General features: G+C 33.5%; 3 protein-coding genes across 3 annotated transcripts in view; 1 reads left to right on the top strand and 2 right to left on the bottom strand.

Annotated features, from left to right (window-relative positions):
• The window catches only part of LOC133171706 (general transcription factor IIH subunit 3-like), a 19,995-nt gene extending 19,825 nt beyond the window's left edge, over positions 1 to 170 (bottom strand). Inside the window, exons 1-2 of the mRNA XM_061306497.1 lie at positions 101 to 170; positions 1 to 8 (exon numbers count right to left, since the gene is read on the bottom strand). The exon at positions 1 to 8 is cut by the window's left edge and continues 84 nt beyond it. Of these exons, the coding sequence (XP_061162481.1) occupies positions 1 to 8; positions 101 to 107 (15 nt within the window). The 5' untranslated portion in view covers positions 108 to 170. The remainder of the gene's footprint in view (positions 9 to 100) is intronic.
• Positions 171 to 349: 179 nt separating this feature from the next.
• Positions 350 to 6,839, top strand: LOC133205187 (translation initiation factor eIF-2B subunit alpha-like). Its single transcript, XM_061340944.1, has 9 exons — positions 350 to 402; positions 1,128 to 1,229; positions 2,597 to 2,736; positions 3,166 to 3,282; positions 4,891 to 5,003; positions 5,362 to 5,430; positions 5,808 to 5,883; positions 6,343 to 6,468; positions 6,679 to 6,839. Exons 1-9 carry the CDS (start codon positions 351 to 353, stop codon positions 6,832 to 6,834), a joined length of 951 nt encoding a protein of 316 aa, XP_061196928.1. The 5' UTR covers position 350; the 3' UTR covers positions 6,835 to 6,839.
• Positions 6,840 to 7,467: 628 nt separating this feature from the next.
• Positions 7,468 to 14,206, bottom strand: part of LOC133204592 (uncharacterized) — a 44,342-nt gene continuing 37,603 nt past the window's right edge. The window contains exons 41-44 of the mRNA XM_061340346.1: positions 12,450 to 12,492; positions 10,497 to 10,579; positions 8,542 to 8,635; positions 7,468 to 8,255 (exon numbers count right to left, since the gene is read on the bottom strand). Of these exons, the coding sequence (XP_061196330.1) occupies positions 7,921 to 8,255; positions 8,542 to 8,635; positions 10,497 to 10,579; positions 12,450 to 12,492 (555 nt within the window). The 3' untranslated portion in view covers positions 7,468 to 7,920. The remainder of the gene's footprint in view (positions 8,256 to 8,541; positions 8,636 to 10,496; positions 10,580 to 12,449; positions 12,493 to 14,206) is intronic.

Here is a 14,206-nt window from a genome sequence, read left to right as displayed (position 1 = left end):
CACATTTTCTGAAAAGGTTTTTGTATAACTGGTAAAAAAAATCATATGCTTAAAGAATAGGATTGACGAACAGGTATGTAGAGTAAGTTATTCAACCTACCTGTCATTTTTAAAGCGACTCAAAATTTAGACGCATGTTCAACTTTCGTTTTTCAAAATTTCATATCAACTCAATCCATGATTCATTCGCAGAATTTACAACTAAGAATGCTACAAACCTTTGTAACATGAAATATTTAAAATTTATGATTATTTTAAAAATAAAAATAAGATCCTTATTCAATACAAAGATATATACACCGCAACACCCACATCTCTGAGCGATTACATTTGCATCGTGATGCGACTTAATGAATTCTTCAACTTTCATTTTCACGTCTGATGCAAACATGGACAATGCTGGTAAAATGCGTAATTTATGGCTCTATGTCATTTAAGATAACAGAGTTTTACAAAAAATTGTCTCATATATTTATTCTGAGATAAAAGACTTTCCCAAAGATCTATTTTTTTAAAATTCTGACAGCTGATTTGTCGATATGATTTTTTCTGCATCTGATGGTTAGGCTTTTTTAGCATAATCTGGGTACGAGACAGGTTTTCAGCATTAATTAACTGTTTCCTTGGGACAACTTTTAAGCGATAGAACATTTTATCAAGTTATATGTTAATAACGAAGATAAATAGTTGATATGTCAGGGATTTATTTAAATACCCTTTTCACATAAAAGAGGAAAAATCTCAACATGCATGTAAGTGCTGAACCTGTGAATATGCTATGAAAGTCTGGGGGCATGTTCCTCTGGAAATTTTCATAAAATGTTGCTAGAGTTTGCATTTTGAGAGCATATCTGGAGGGTCATTTCTAGAATTAGCATGAATTAATATATTTTAAGTGTTTCATATATGTTTTATCAGGATATTTTCTGTAACTAAAGGGGAAATTTTTGCATTTTTTTTCAAAATGGGAAAGGTACCACTTAGGAGTACTTAAAACAGCCTTGATAAACCACTGTATGCCATACACTGATTAGCAAACAATTTCAGTTGTTATCATCTGAACATGAATGGGAACAGACATGGAAAGCACTATGCTTATAATTACAGATGTAAATTTTATGTTGCAGTCATTTTGTCTTACTTCAACACACTGGTCAAAGAGGATCCAGATCTCTCAGCAGCTGTTGCAGCCATTAAAACTTTATTGCATTTCCTTGAAAACAACAAAAGTAGGATATTAAATTAAAGCAGAGAAGATATTCTCTACGAGCTCAATTTGTGTACAGAGACCATCAATGGTTTTATAATTTTTATGTCCATGTAATCAGAAAATTCGGGGCATATGGTGTTTGTTCTGTTCGTCCGTCTGTCTGTCTGGCTGTATGTTTGTCCGCAAAAACTTTAACATTGGCCATAACTTTTGATTGGTTGGACCTAAGGCTTTCATCTTTCACATGTGTATTCCTTGTGGCAAGACCTTTCTTTGGGGACTGAAATATTTAACCCCTTGACCTTGACCTTAGAGTTTGACCCACTTCTGCAAAATTTTACCACACTTTAACCTTAGCCATGACTTTTCTATGGTTGGTGTTAGGGCTTTTATATTTCACAGGTGTATTTCTTGTGATAAGACCTTTCCTTCAGTATCAACAAATTTAACCTTTTGACCTTGGAATTTGACCCACTTAAACTTCCCTTGGGTGTCAACAATTTTGACCATTTGACCTTTGAGTTTGAACTACTTTTGAAAAACTTAAACTTTGGCCATAACTTTTGAACGATTGGTACTAAGACTTTCATATTTCACGTGTGTATTCTTTGGACAAGACCTTTCTTTCTTTGGACACTAACAATTTTGACCTTGACCTTTGAGTCTGACCTCATTTTGAAAAATTAACCTTGACCATAACTTTTGAACAGTTGGTACTTCATATTTCAGATGTGTATTCCTTGTGATAAGGCCTTCCCTTGGGTATGAACAATTTTGACCTTGATTTGAATTTGACCTACTTTTAAAAAACTTTTACCTTGGCCATACCTTCTGAATGGTTGTTACTGGGGCTTTCATATTTTATGTGAGTATTCTTTGTGAAAAGACTTTCCCCTGGGTACCAACAATTTTGAATCTTTGACCTTGACCTACTTTTGAAAAACATTAACCTTGGTCATAGCTTTTGAACAGCTTGAAAAACTTTAACCTTGGTCATAGCTTTTGAAAATTTAGTTTAGGACTTTCATATTTCACATATGTTTTCCTTGTGACAAGACCTTTCCTTGGGTACCAACAATTTTTATTTGTTTTTCTTGACCTTGGGAGTTTGACTTGCATTTGAGAAACGTTAACATTTGCCATCAGCTGCCATAGGGGGGCATCAGTGTTTCACAAAAACATCTTGTTTTTTTTTAATTTTACAAATATAAGCTAATATTTATATTGTCGTCACACAAAAAAAAGTTTTGATAATGACCTTTTTTCATTAAACGTAATTTAGTACATTGCTTTATTCTTACTTGAAATGTTTATCCATACGATAGATGAATTAATGTACACTGAATAAATATATAGATTTTTTTTTTTAATAATCTCTTTCTGAAGTTGAAACATTGGCTGAAATGAGAGACAGACTGAAGGAGGCAATTAAGATATTGACTGAAACAGACAGTAGTACTACTTCTATCTCCTCTGCTGGAGAGCTCTTTCTTCGATTCATCACCCTCACTAGTCTGGAGCACCCAGTAAGTAACTGTGAAATAGTCTGTCATTATCTTACAATTAATTAAATCAGACTTAGAAGAATGTTTTGTTTGATGTTGTCAGATTTGGTGTTATAGTTCATGAAAAACTTTTTGGCACATCATTTTATAGGATGGAAAAAAGAGAAAACCATAGTATTATGACACTGGATGCTCTATTTGTTGTAAAAATATTGAAACATATTAGAAATTTTTAGAATAGGCTTCGTGGCTTTATCTTAGAAATATGCATTCCCAATCAAACTAAGGGGCAATTGCTGAAACTGGTACAGATTCTTCAGTGAATATGCATACATTCTTCAAAGACAGATAAAAGAAAGTTTAAAATTGACTTGAATAATGATATGGTCTTTAAATGGTTCAGCCAAATGTTTGCAAGTGTGTTTTTCTTTAACCTGTTGTAAATTACAGAACATACAGGATTGTCAGAGAATACTGGTAGAAAGAGGAAACCTTTTCCTGAATAAAATCAAGAACTCTCGTCAAAAAATTGCCAAACAAGCTCAGCAGTTTATTAGAGATGGCACAGTAAGTAAGGGGTAATATCTTATTCCAAAAATGTAGGTTTTCTAAGATGTTCAGAATTCTTGCTTTATGACTTACAAATCTACAATTTTTTATAACCTCATCTAAGCCGAAGGCTCAAGAAAGCTTTTCTGATAAAAATTTGTCAATTGTCTGTCATTGTCGTTGTCTACACTTTCCACAGTTTCATCTTCCTTTCCAGAACCACAACCACAATATCAACTAAACTTGGCATAGATGGTCTTTGGGTGAAGGGGATTCATATTTCTTCAAAAGAAGGACCAAGTCTTCCTTCAAGGGGAGATAATTAAGAATTTGTAAAAATTTAATGGCATCTTTCAAAAATCTTCTTTTCAAGAACCAATGAGCCAGGAAAGATAAAACTTATGCGAAAGCCTCATTACATAGTGTAGATTCAATATTTTTCAAATCTTGACCCCCCCCCAAAAAAAATGTAATTCTAGTAAAAAATCTAAAAGAAATCTTCCTTTCAAGAACAGCGGGAGCCATGATTAGTCTTATTTATGTGGAATCATCCCCAGGTAGTGTAGGGTCAAGTTTGTACAATTCTTGACCCCCTTGGAAAGGGTGGGCCATTATGGCATGAACAGCAAAGCTATGGTTAGCCATATTTTTGTAAAAGCATTCATAGATGGTAAAGATTCAATTTTGTTCAAATCTTGACCCACAGGGGTAGATTGGGGCCAAACTTACATGTATGTGATCAAAGTTTAACCTAAGAAATGTTTAAAAAAAATATCCTTAAAGATCTTCTTCTCAAGGACAGGAAAGTCATGACCGATCATTTTAATATGGAACCCATCCTCGGGAAGTGTAGATTCAAATTTGTTCTAATGACTTTCAAGGCTAGGGTGGGTCCATAATAGGAGACCACAGTTTTACTTTGTATCGTGATATATCACGATTTTTCCCCAAAATATCACAAAAATATCATGATATTTTTACAAGCAATTTTTACAATGATTTTAAATTAATATTCTTAATTTATCTTAAAAATATGCTGGAATAACATACTTTTCATATTTTTATTTACATAATACGTGTAATATAAAGCATGTTTGGATGGTAGGATGCCATTATTTTACTGTTTTCAACATTTTGTACACTTCTTGTAATTTGCAAGATTGAACAAAGAAATGAGTAATTTTTTAAATTAATAATTATGTTCCTAAATACCTGTATTTTAGTCTCTGTATCACAATACGTATGACCCCCTAATAGGGGGAATTCTGCTGATGAAGAACAGCATGCCATTGTGACTCGGGTGAACATTGTGGCCAATGGGATCATGTTACTTTATAGGACATTACCATAAAATTTTGAAAAAAGTAAACTGGTGGCTAAACTTATTCATTCTACTTGGTTACATGTAAATATAGATTAAGTATGTATTATTTTCATGATTTTTTTTTTGAGGAAAAAAGATTTGTTTGTGTTTGTACTACACACTAAAGAAGTTTTAATTCTCTTGATGTATAAATAGGACAATTAATATGATTGACCTGTAACTCTACATTTGCTTATTTCATTTTTTTTTTAAAAATTGTGACAGTGCTTTACTACTCCACAATTCTAAAATCCATTTTTCAGACTATCTTGACACACTCAAAGTCCAGAGTTGTTTTACAAGTGTTAAAGGAGGCCCAACAATGCAACAAAAGATTCCATGTATATGTAACAGAATCTCTACCCAACAAATCAGGGTATTTTGGTCTTTTTCTATCAAAATCTCTAAACTGACATTAAATCTCCTAAGCATTATTCTTTTAACCTAAGAGTTATTTCCCCTTACTCCTAAACTGATAAAATTTCAATAAACTGTTTTAATGATAAATGTACTGTAGATTACCAATTTTTAGCTATTCCTAATTATCATGAGATGGTGATGTGGAATCTATAAACAATTTGGAGACAAGAATTTCACAAATTTTGTTTAATGTCATATTTATTCTGTAATAATAAACCAGAACAGATGATCTTGTGTCATTATGTGAAAAAGTCCTTGCGAATAAAAAGTTATTTACAGTATTAACATCATCAATTGTTTTTCAATTTACCTAGTGTGGACACGTACAATGAACTTCAGAAAATGGAGATCCCAGCTACACTTATTTTGGATGCTGCTGTTGGGTAATTATTAACAAGATCATGTTTCAGATTAAATTTACACCAATTGGATGAAACCATAGCTTAAAGATTTTTTTGAATTTTGTACAAAATACAGATAGACATACAGTGCAATACTCAGTACTTTCTTCAAATTTGTACTATGTCTTGAAGTTTAAGTTTCTTTCATTAAAGATTAACAATTGAGAATCATACTTGTATACTTACAGTAAGTTGATCTGATACAGTCAGTTGCATGGTATACAGGTATTATTTATGTAGTACCATTGAAAACTAATAATAATGATATTTTGAGAACAGCATGTCATTTTGAGGACAGTGGTACCATCATGCACAATCATTTTGCTGGTGCATGTATTAGTTTCTTTCCTTTGTGACAGATATGTCATGGAGAAAGTGGACATGGTTCTAGTTGGAGCTGAGGGGGTGGTAGAGAGTGGAGGAATCATTAACAAGGTGAAGTAGAATATAGCTATTTTAGAAAAAAAATTACAGAACAGAGCAGGACAATCTTTCCTGTTAACTGAAAAGCTGACACTTTATTGCATTATTTTTTTTTACTACCCATTAGGACATTCTAAGTCCTAAAGATTGTTTCCAGATCCAATTGTTTGTTGATACTTTACAGCAAAACATGCTTATCACGAAGTGCCAAGGATGGACTTTTTTGTTCATTATAAACATGATTCATCATATCCAATAGGCTCACATATATTTTAATGCCAGAGAGAATGAAATTCACTTCGCTGAAAGCGTTAATTCATGTGTGTTTGCAATTAGCTTGTTTTACTGTATATAGAAATGAAAAAAAATATAATTAAATATGTTCAATAGAACTGAGCACAGCAAAATAAACATGTAACTGCTTAGGCTGAAATGTTATGCTGTTCTACACACCTATCCTCTTTCCTACAGATTGGGACATACACAATGGGACTGACAGCAAAAACCATGAATAAACCATTTTATGTGGTGGCAGAGAGTTTTAAATTTGCCCGTTTATATCCACTAAACCAACAAGATCTACCAAATGAATTCAAGGTATGACGAATTACCATACTGATGTTTTGTAGATCAGTATTTGATATCAAGTCCCTCCTTTGTTAAGGTTAATGTGCATTACATTTTTACCAGTGACAATTGAAAATATCAAATTAATATGATGAGTTAATAAATCAGGTAGATATAGTCCTATATACATGTTCATTTAATGCTTCTTCTGAATCCCGTTGTTTTCTTCCTTTTTTTCAGTACCATGCGAGCACCTTAAAATCTAGTCCAGACCTCAGGAAGGAACACCCACTGGTTGATTACACTCCACCGTCCTACATTACTCTGTTATTCACAGACCTTGGTATTCTCACACCCTCAGCTGTCAGTGATGAACTCATTAAATTATACTGCTAAAACAAGCGTCTATAATTCTTTATGTATACCTAAATATTCGCTAACTCCAGAGTGTCTTATATTAATTAAACAAAAAATTTATAACCATCATGACCATGAAGTTAAAAAAAACCTCTATCTACAAGCACAGCAAAAAACGGCTGGAAAACTATGATGGAATGACAAATGGAAAGGGGTAACACTATATGCCCTGGCCATTTCATGGCAGATGGAGAGAGCATAAAAAATTGCTGATAATGACAAAAGGAGTTACAGAGTAATTTTGATAGATAAAACCTAAAATCAAATCAGATGGATTGTAACTAAGATTTTAGAAGAGAAGGATACTTGCAAGAATTCACTCCATTGAATAGCATTGGAGTCACAGATCTGTATAAAGCTATTGCCAAATGGGGCATTGATACATGTACATGTAGGTAATGTAATGTATTCATTCTCTATAGTATTAAGTATTTCTGGGAAGTAAAAATGGAATCAAACTGAATGAAAAAAAGGTATTATAAAGTAAACAAGAAATTGGTGGTTATCAACTCAGAGGTGTTTAAACTCTAGTAATAATACTTCTAGATCAAGCCCTATAAATACTGTGTCAGTGATCAGACACTCTTGAGGGAGAAAAACAACAAAATTAACTACAAAAGTTTCGATTTAATCAAATACACATTTCTCTTGTAAAAGACATTAAGAATAAATCTTTAATGTACAATAAAAATTCTTAAGACATGATGGTGCATATACAGTGGGCAGTAACATGACTATAGATATAAGTTTTGCGTATCTCTATTTAGAAATTTATAAGTAGTAGCTGATATAAAAGTTATTAATGTCATTTTCTCCTTTTTCCATATACATTTTGGATATGATAATTTAACTTTAAGTAAAACTTATGTGCATAGATGAATTATAAAATTAAATATAGAATTTATGTAACAACTTTATAAATACATGTACATGTATCACATATTGAAAAAAAAGTGTTACATGTATAAACAAGAATTTATTCCTTATGAAAATAGTTCATCATACAATTTTAGTATCACAGTAATATCATTAGTATCACAGTTAGTAATATCACCAGATTGCATATTACATATACTCATACGATGCCTGTAATAGACAGTCCACAAGATGTGTGAGATTTTTCCCAAGCTCCAATTGTCTGATGTAGGGTGTCCATTTTGATTTGATATTCTGCAGATGAATGTACGCTTCTGGGGGGAAATCAAACTGGATACCAACAGGATCATCCATACACTGCAGCTGAACAAGAACTGAAGATGCATCAAGGGATATCTCCATAATGTTCTCACACTTGCACAGCCATTTTGGTAGTCTTCGTTGTTTGAACTCGTGCATAAACCAGAATATGCCAACCAAAAATGTACAAAATATAGGGAGGCCTTCATCTTGAACAGATTTTGCTGTAAAAATATTTTTTAAAAAATCACAGATAAGTTCATCACAAATAATAAAATTATAGTCTATAATACGTAATTGATATACATGTAGCAGTTTTCAGTAAGACTCAGTCAAAGCTTCAAGCAACATTTTCTTCTATCTGAATTCATGTTAAGCTTACATTATCCTTCATCTTAATATCACTTGCAGAAAAAGATATTGTTTCAACCATGCATGTCTGCAGTACATGGTAATCAAGTTCTGTGTTACAACATTAAGTTAGTAGAATTTGCATAAAAAAGTGTTTACGCAGTGAAAGGAGTCCCTGCTTTTTCAGTAGTTGCTCCAATTTGAATTGATCAACTCCAACTGCTTTCAATACATCCAAGTTCCACAGTCCAGCCTACAAAGATTAGTACTGAGGCTGAATGTTTTACATGTAGTGACAATATTTTACCAAATTCTCTAATGTTTTGTTCACAGACCAAAGTTTATAGGAAACATTTAGCTCTTATTTATCTATTACAAAAAATGAGTTTAATCACATTATGAAGCTCAACTAACAAATGTCAGCTAAAAATAAGGTAAAGTTTCGCACCAAATGAATAGCCTGACTTATATTTACAAAAACTGGACCTTCTTCCAAAACTTTAAACTGTTTAGTCATCTGGGAAATGTAGTCAAATGTAACATCCTATTAAAGACATACGCAACATAGTTTGAACTTTATTGTCTTTTTACCTGAAGTTGAAGAGTTCCAATACTTAAAGGAACTGTGTGTTACATTTTAATGTCTATATATGCTATTGTGCACTTCTTTTTAAACAAGTTTGGATAAACAAAACATCTAGAATATATGTTTAGTAATTTTTGTATATTTTGCTTTGAATTATACAAGAATTTTCATCAATTGATATATTTTCAAAACCCCTGGTAAGGCATGCTGATTTTTTGTATACGATCTTCTGATGGCATTCAAGAATATCTTGAAAATTTATCAGTAGGTAAGGTACGTTGCGTATTGTCCTTAAACAAGTGTGGTCAGGAAAGGGCATAAAGATCCTTAAGACTGGACCTGCTCCAAGAATGTTAACCTGTTCATTCATCCTGTCTTAGAGAAAAAAGGTCATATAATACAGTATCTAAAACCTGACTTTCTAGTAGTTTGCATCTCTTGATGCATAATTTATGTCAGATTTGTCAGAGGAGGAGTTACTGTAACTCGGGAAATGGACTGCTAATACTTTTATCTGTTGAAACATTCAGAAAATGTAGGTCAGATGCAGCATCCAAAGCATGCTTGGTAGTGTGCATCCCTAATGTAGCCTTCATGCATATTTGTCTGGATAGAGTTTTTTGTTTACTTGGAATTGGACTTACAAAGAAACTTTAACCTGGGAAAGGTGTGTGTGACATAATTACACACAGGTATATGTACTTCTATATATGCAGGGTTGTCCCTGAGACCTGGGGGAATTTCCCTGCCTATAATGATGTTTTCCCCCGGTTATTTTATTATTCCCCCTAAACTCCCCATTAAGGGAGGAATCCCACATCCCCTTCTACTTTTTAAATGTCCCCTTCTATTTCAATGCTTAGGACAACCCTGTATATGTACATTGATTTATCTCTCATGGTGTTTTTCATTTGTTTAACTGTTCTGAACACTGTTGTAGTTGTCACCCATTGACTTTCTATTTACTCTAAAATCACATATTTTCATGGGGTCAAATTTTCAACGTTTAAGGAAAAAATATTGGTTTGTTGAGATATGATTTTGTGGTTGGAGAAGTATAGAGTACTTATGCATATAAAATTTTACATTTCTTGGTGGTCAAGAATTCGTGGATCTTTTCATTCCTCAAAAACAATGAAACTTAACAATTAACCCCCCCCCCCCCCCCCCCCGTGTATACTGTGAAGTCATTATTTTTCATCAGGGTTTAAATTTCATTGTTTTCGTGAGACCCATGAAATCATGACCACCACGAAATGTTAAAATTTCTTACAGTGCTATAGTATAATGTGTCCCCTTTAACCATGAAATTAAATCCCTTTGAATCAGTAATTTTTCTTCAAATCATGAAAAATATGTGATTTTACAGTATTGAAAACATAATCCACGTTAAATGATTTTCTTTACACTGCTTAACAAGTCCTGTCTTCCCCTTTAAGATAATACTCTTACAAATTTAATGTCTAAATTCCTGTTGGTATGTCACAATTTGACACGGCATGCTTTTTTTAATACATGTACAATGTACCTCATTAAGGGATGGTAGTTTGTCCAGATCCATTTCAATTGGTGATTCTTTCAGGCCCTTCCACATATTTATGTATGGTTCATCTGTCATAAAAACTAAATGTAAGTATGTGATCAGCTGTGAAACAAGAGGCCCATGGGCCACATCGCTCACCAGAGCACATTGGCTTGGCAAAAGCACAAATCAGCAAATCAGTTCAGTATTGAAAAGATTACCGGGGAGGGGCTTGAATTTTAAACTACCTGATGATGCTTCCATCTCAATATAACAAATGGCTATGTTGTACTTGAGAAGATTTAAAAAAAATTTCCCATATATTTCTTTGTAAAAATTGTGATCCCCCCATTGTGGCTCCTCCCTATCCCAGGGGTCATCATTTGAACAAACTTGAATCTACACTACCTGAGGATGCTTCCATATCAATATGACTGAACACAGCTTTTCTGTTCTTGAGAAGAAATATTTTTCCTATGTGTTCTTATGTAAAATTTTTGATCCTGCATTGTGGCCCGACCCTATCCTTGGCGGTCATCATTTTAACAAACTTGAATCTACACTACCTGAAGATGCCTTCATATCAAAATGACTAATCATGGCTTTGCAGTTCTTCAGAAGAAAATATTTTCCTATATATTTCTATTTAAGACTTTGATCCTCCATTGTGGCTCAAACCTACCCCTGGGGGTCATGATTTGAACAAAATAGAATCTACATTACCTGAGGATGCTTCCACATAAATATGATAAATCAGGGATTTGCTGTTCTTGAGAAGAAGATTTTTAAAATGTTTCCTATATATTTCTATGTAAAACTTTGATCCTCCATTGTGGCCCCACCCTACCCCCAGGGTCATGATTTGAATAAATTTGAATATACACTACCAGAGGATGCTTCCATATAAATATGACCAATCAGGGCTTTGCTGTTTCTGAGAAGAAGATTTTTAAAGATTTTTCCTATATATTTCTATGTAAAACTTTGATAGTCCATTGTGCCCCCTACCCCCGGGGGTCATGATTTGAACAAACTTGAATCTACACTACATGAGGATGCTTCCACATAAATATGACTCATCATGGCTTTGCTGTTCCTGAGAAGAGGATTTTTAAAGGTTTTTCCTATATATTTCTATGTAAAACTTTGATCCTCCATTGTGGCCCCGCCCTACCCCCGGGGGTCGTGATTTGAACAAACTTGAATTTACACTACCTGAGGATGCTTCCATATAAATATGACTCATCATGGCTTTGCTGTTCTTGAGAAGAAGATTTTTAAAGATTTTTCTTATATATTTCTATGTAAAACTTTGATCCTCCATTGTGGCCCCGCCCTACCCCCGGGGGTCATGATTTGAACAAACTTGAATCTACACTAAATGAGGATGCTTCCATATAAATATGACTCATAATGGCTTTGCTGTTCTTGAGAAGAAGATTTTTAAAGATTTTTCTTATATATTTCTATGTAAAACTTTGATCCTCCATTGTGGCCCCGCCCTACCCCCGGGGGTCATGATTTGAACGAATTTGAATCTACACTACCTGAGGATGCTTCCACATGAGTTTCATCTTTCCTGGCCCTGTGATTTTTGAGAAGAAGATTTTTAAAAGATGCTATTAATTTTTCACTAATTCTTTATTATCTCCCCTTGAAAGGGGGCATGGCCCTTCATTTGAATAAACTTGAATCCCCTTTACCCAAGGATACTTTGTGGCAAGTTTGGTTGAAATTGGTCCAGTAGTTCTGGAGAAGAAGATGAAATTGTGAAAAGTTTACAACGACACCGATGACGACAACGACAGACAATAGACAAATTTTGATCAGAAAAGCTCACTTGAGCCTTCGGCTCAGGTGAGCTAATAAAAAGTCTGCATTCAAATATAATCCTGACCAAAAGTATATGAGTATTTCAGTTGATCATTAAGAGACAGCCAGCAGGAGATTCTAACAAACCTGAAGCAGCCATTTCCTTCTTCTTGTTACAATGATCAGCTACCTGAAATTTATTATTTATAACTTAATAAATTCTAACAAAACAATTTTATATTTTTTTTATAAACTAATACTTATTATCTCATTGCCTCCACAAGCAAAAGCTAGTTTTTAGAAATACAGAATAAAGGGATATTTTAATCTATAATGATTTCTTTAGATCCATGTTTTCTTCTGTTTCCCAACACGAGGCCCAAGGGCCTTAACAGTCTCCTGAGTATAATACACAACCCTGTGAAGGATTCATGGAATGGTAAATAACTATTTAAGTAGAGAAATAGGATGATAAGGTATAAACAAAATAGTTAGTGTGGTAATCAGCGACAACACAGAAACTTGCCCGTATAAGCCAGTGCTATCTTCACTTTCCAACACGTTTTAGCACACAATATTCACATAGTAAGCCCAGCAGTATCCCCATACCATGGTATTTGAATAATACTAAATGTAGATATATAAGGCATACTTGGCTCATTTTTATTCATCTATTATTTACAAGTCTACCTAACTACCAAAAACTCCAAAAATACCTTTTGCATTGCAACAGGGTTTTATACAACATTAAAAAAATCTTGTATAATTCTTTTATTCAATTTACATATCAATAACATTATATACACTGTATATCATCAAAGGTTTATCACTAAGGGGAATAACTTCTCTTAAAGCAGAGTAAAACTTTATATACATGACCGTATTAGAGTCCCACCCTAATTCCAGAACCCCTGACTCAGTGGCCATGATTGCAATTTCACAATTTTGAGATAATGTCGGATACATGTATATACACAGGAGCAGAGAGCATTTTCAAAGAATTAATGCATTTTCACTCTATGATCAATAGAGCCCTGCCCTTATACCAGAACCTCTGACGATTTACAGTCAACTCGTACCCAAACCGAGTCGTACCCAAACCGAGTCGTACCAAAAGAGTCAACACTATATAATGATATACGATATGATGCCATAAAATTTGTAAAGTTTATTATGGTTATATCCATAATGTTTATTACTTAAGTGAAAAAAAGATTTTTGAAATGTAAAATTTACGTTTCACAATTTGTTTTTTGTGTGTTGTTGTTTTTATGTTTTTGTTATCTTATAGTGTGACAAAATCAGAGAAATCAGAACTATTTATATAGTTATTAACAATACACATAAAGAATAAAATACAAGAATCATACAAACTTATATATTTACCCTTGAAAACAATTAATTGTTTCTTTTTATGATTTAATTTTTGACATTTGAGCTTTGGGTACGAGTTGACTCTGGGTTTGGGTACGACTCGGTTTGGGTACGAGTTGACTGGATACCCCTCTGACCCAGAGCCATGAATTTCACAATTTTGGAAGAGGCACCTTTGCTCATCATAACCATAGTTTGTCTGCTAAATTTCCAGAACAGAGAAGACTTTCCAAGAATTAATGCATTCTCACATCATTTGATAAATAGAGCCCCACCCTTACTCCAGAACCCCTGACCCAGGGGCTATGAATTTCACAATTTTGGAAGAGGCACCCTTACTTATCATATCTATGCACTTTGTTGTCTGCTAAATATCCAGGGTATTCCTAAAAGAAATATGCACCCAACACTAGAACTCGATCCTGACTCTGAGACCATGAATTTCGAAATTTTTGTAGAGAACTCAATCCTTATTAAAATCATGCCTGCAGTTGACTGCTTGAAGTGTAAGAGGGAAAAAAAAAGATTTG

This window comes from Saccostrea echinata, unplaced genomic scaffold (genome assembly GCF_033153115.1).
Source record: "Saccostrea echinata isolate AGI-Se365-2 ecotype Australia unplaced genomic scaffold, CSIRO_AGI_Sech_v1 ptg000054l, whole genome shotgun sequence".
NCBI classification, from domain to species: domain Eukaryota; kingdom Metazoa; phylum Mollusca; class Bivalvia; order Ostreida; family Ostreidae; genus Saccostrea; species Saccostrea echinata.
This window is presented reverse-complemented; position numbering and strand designations above follow the sequence as displayed.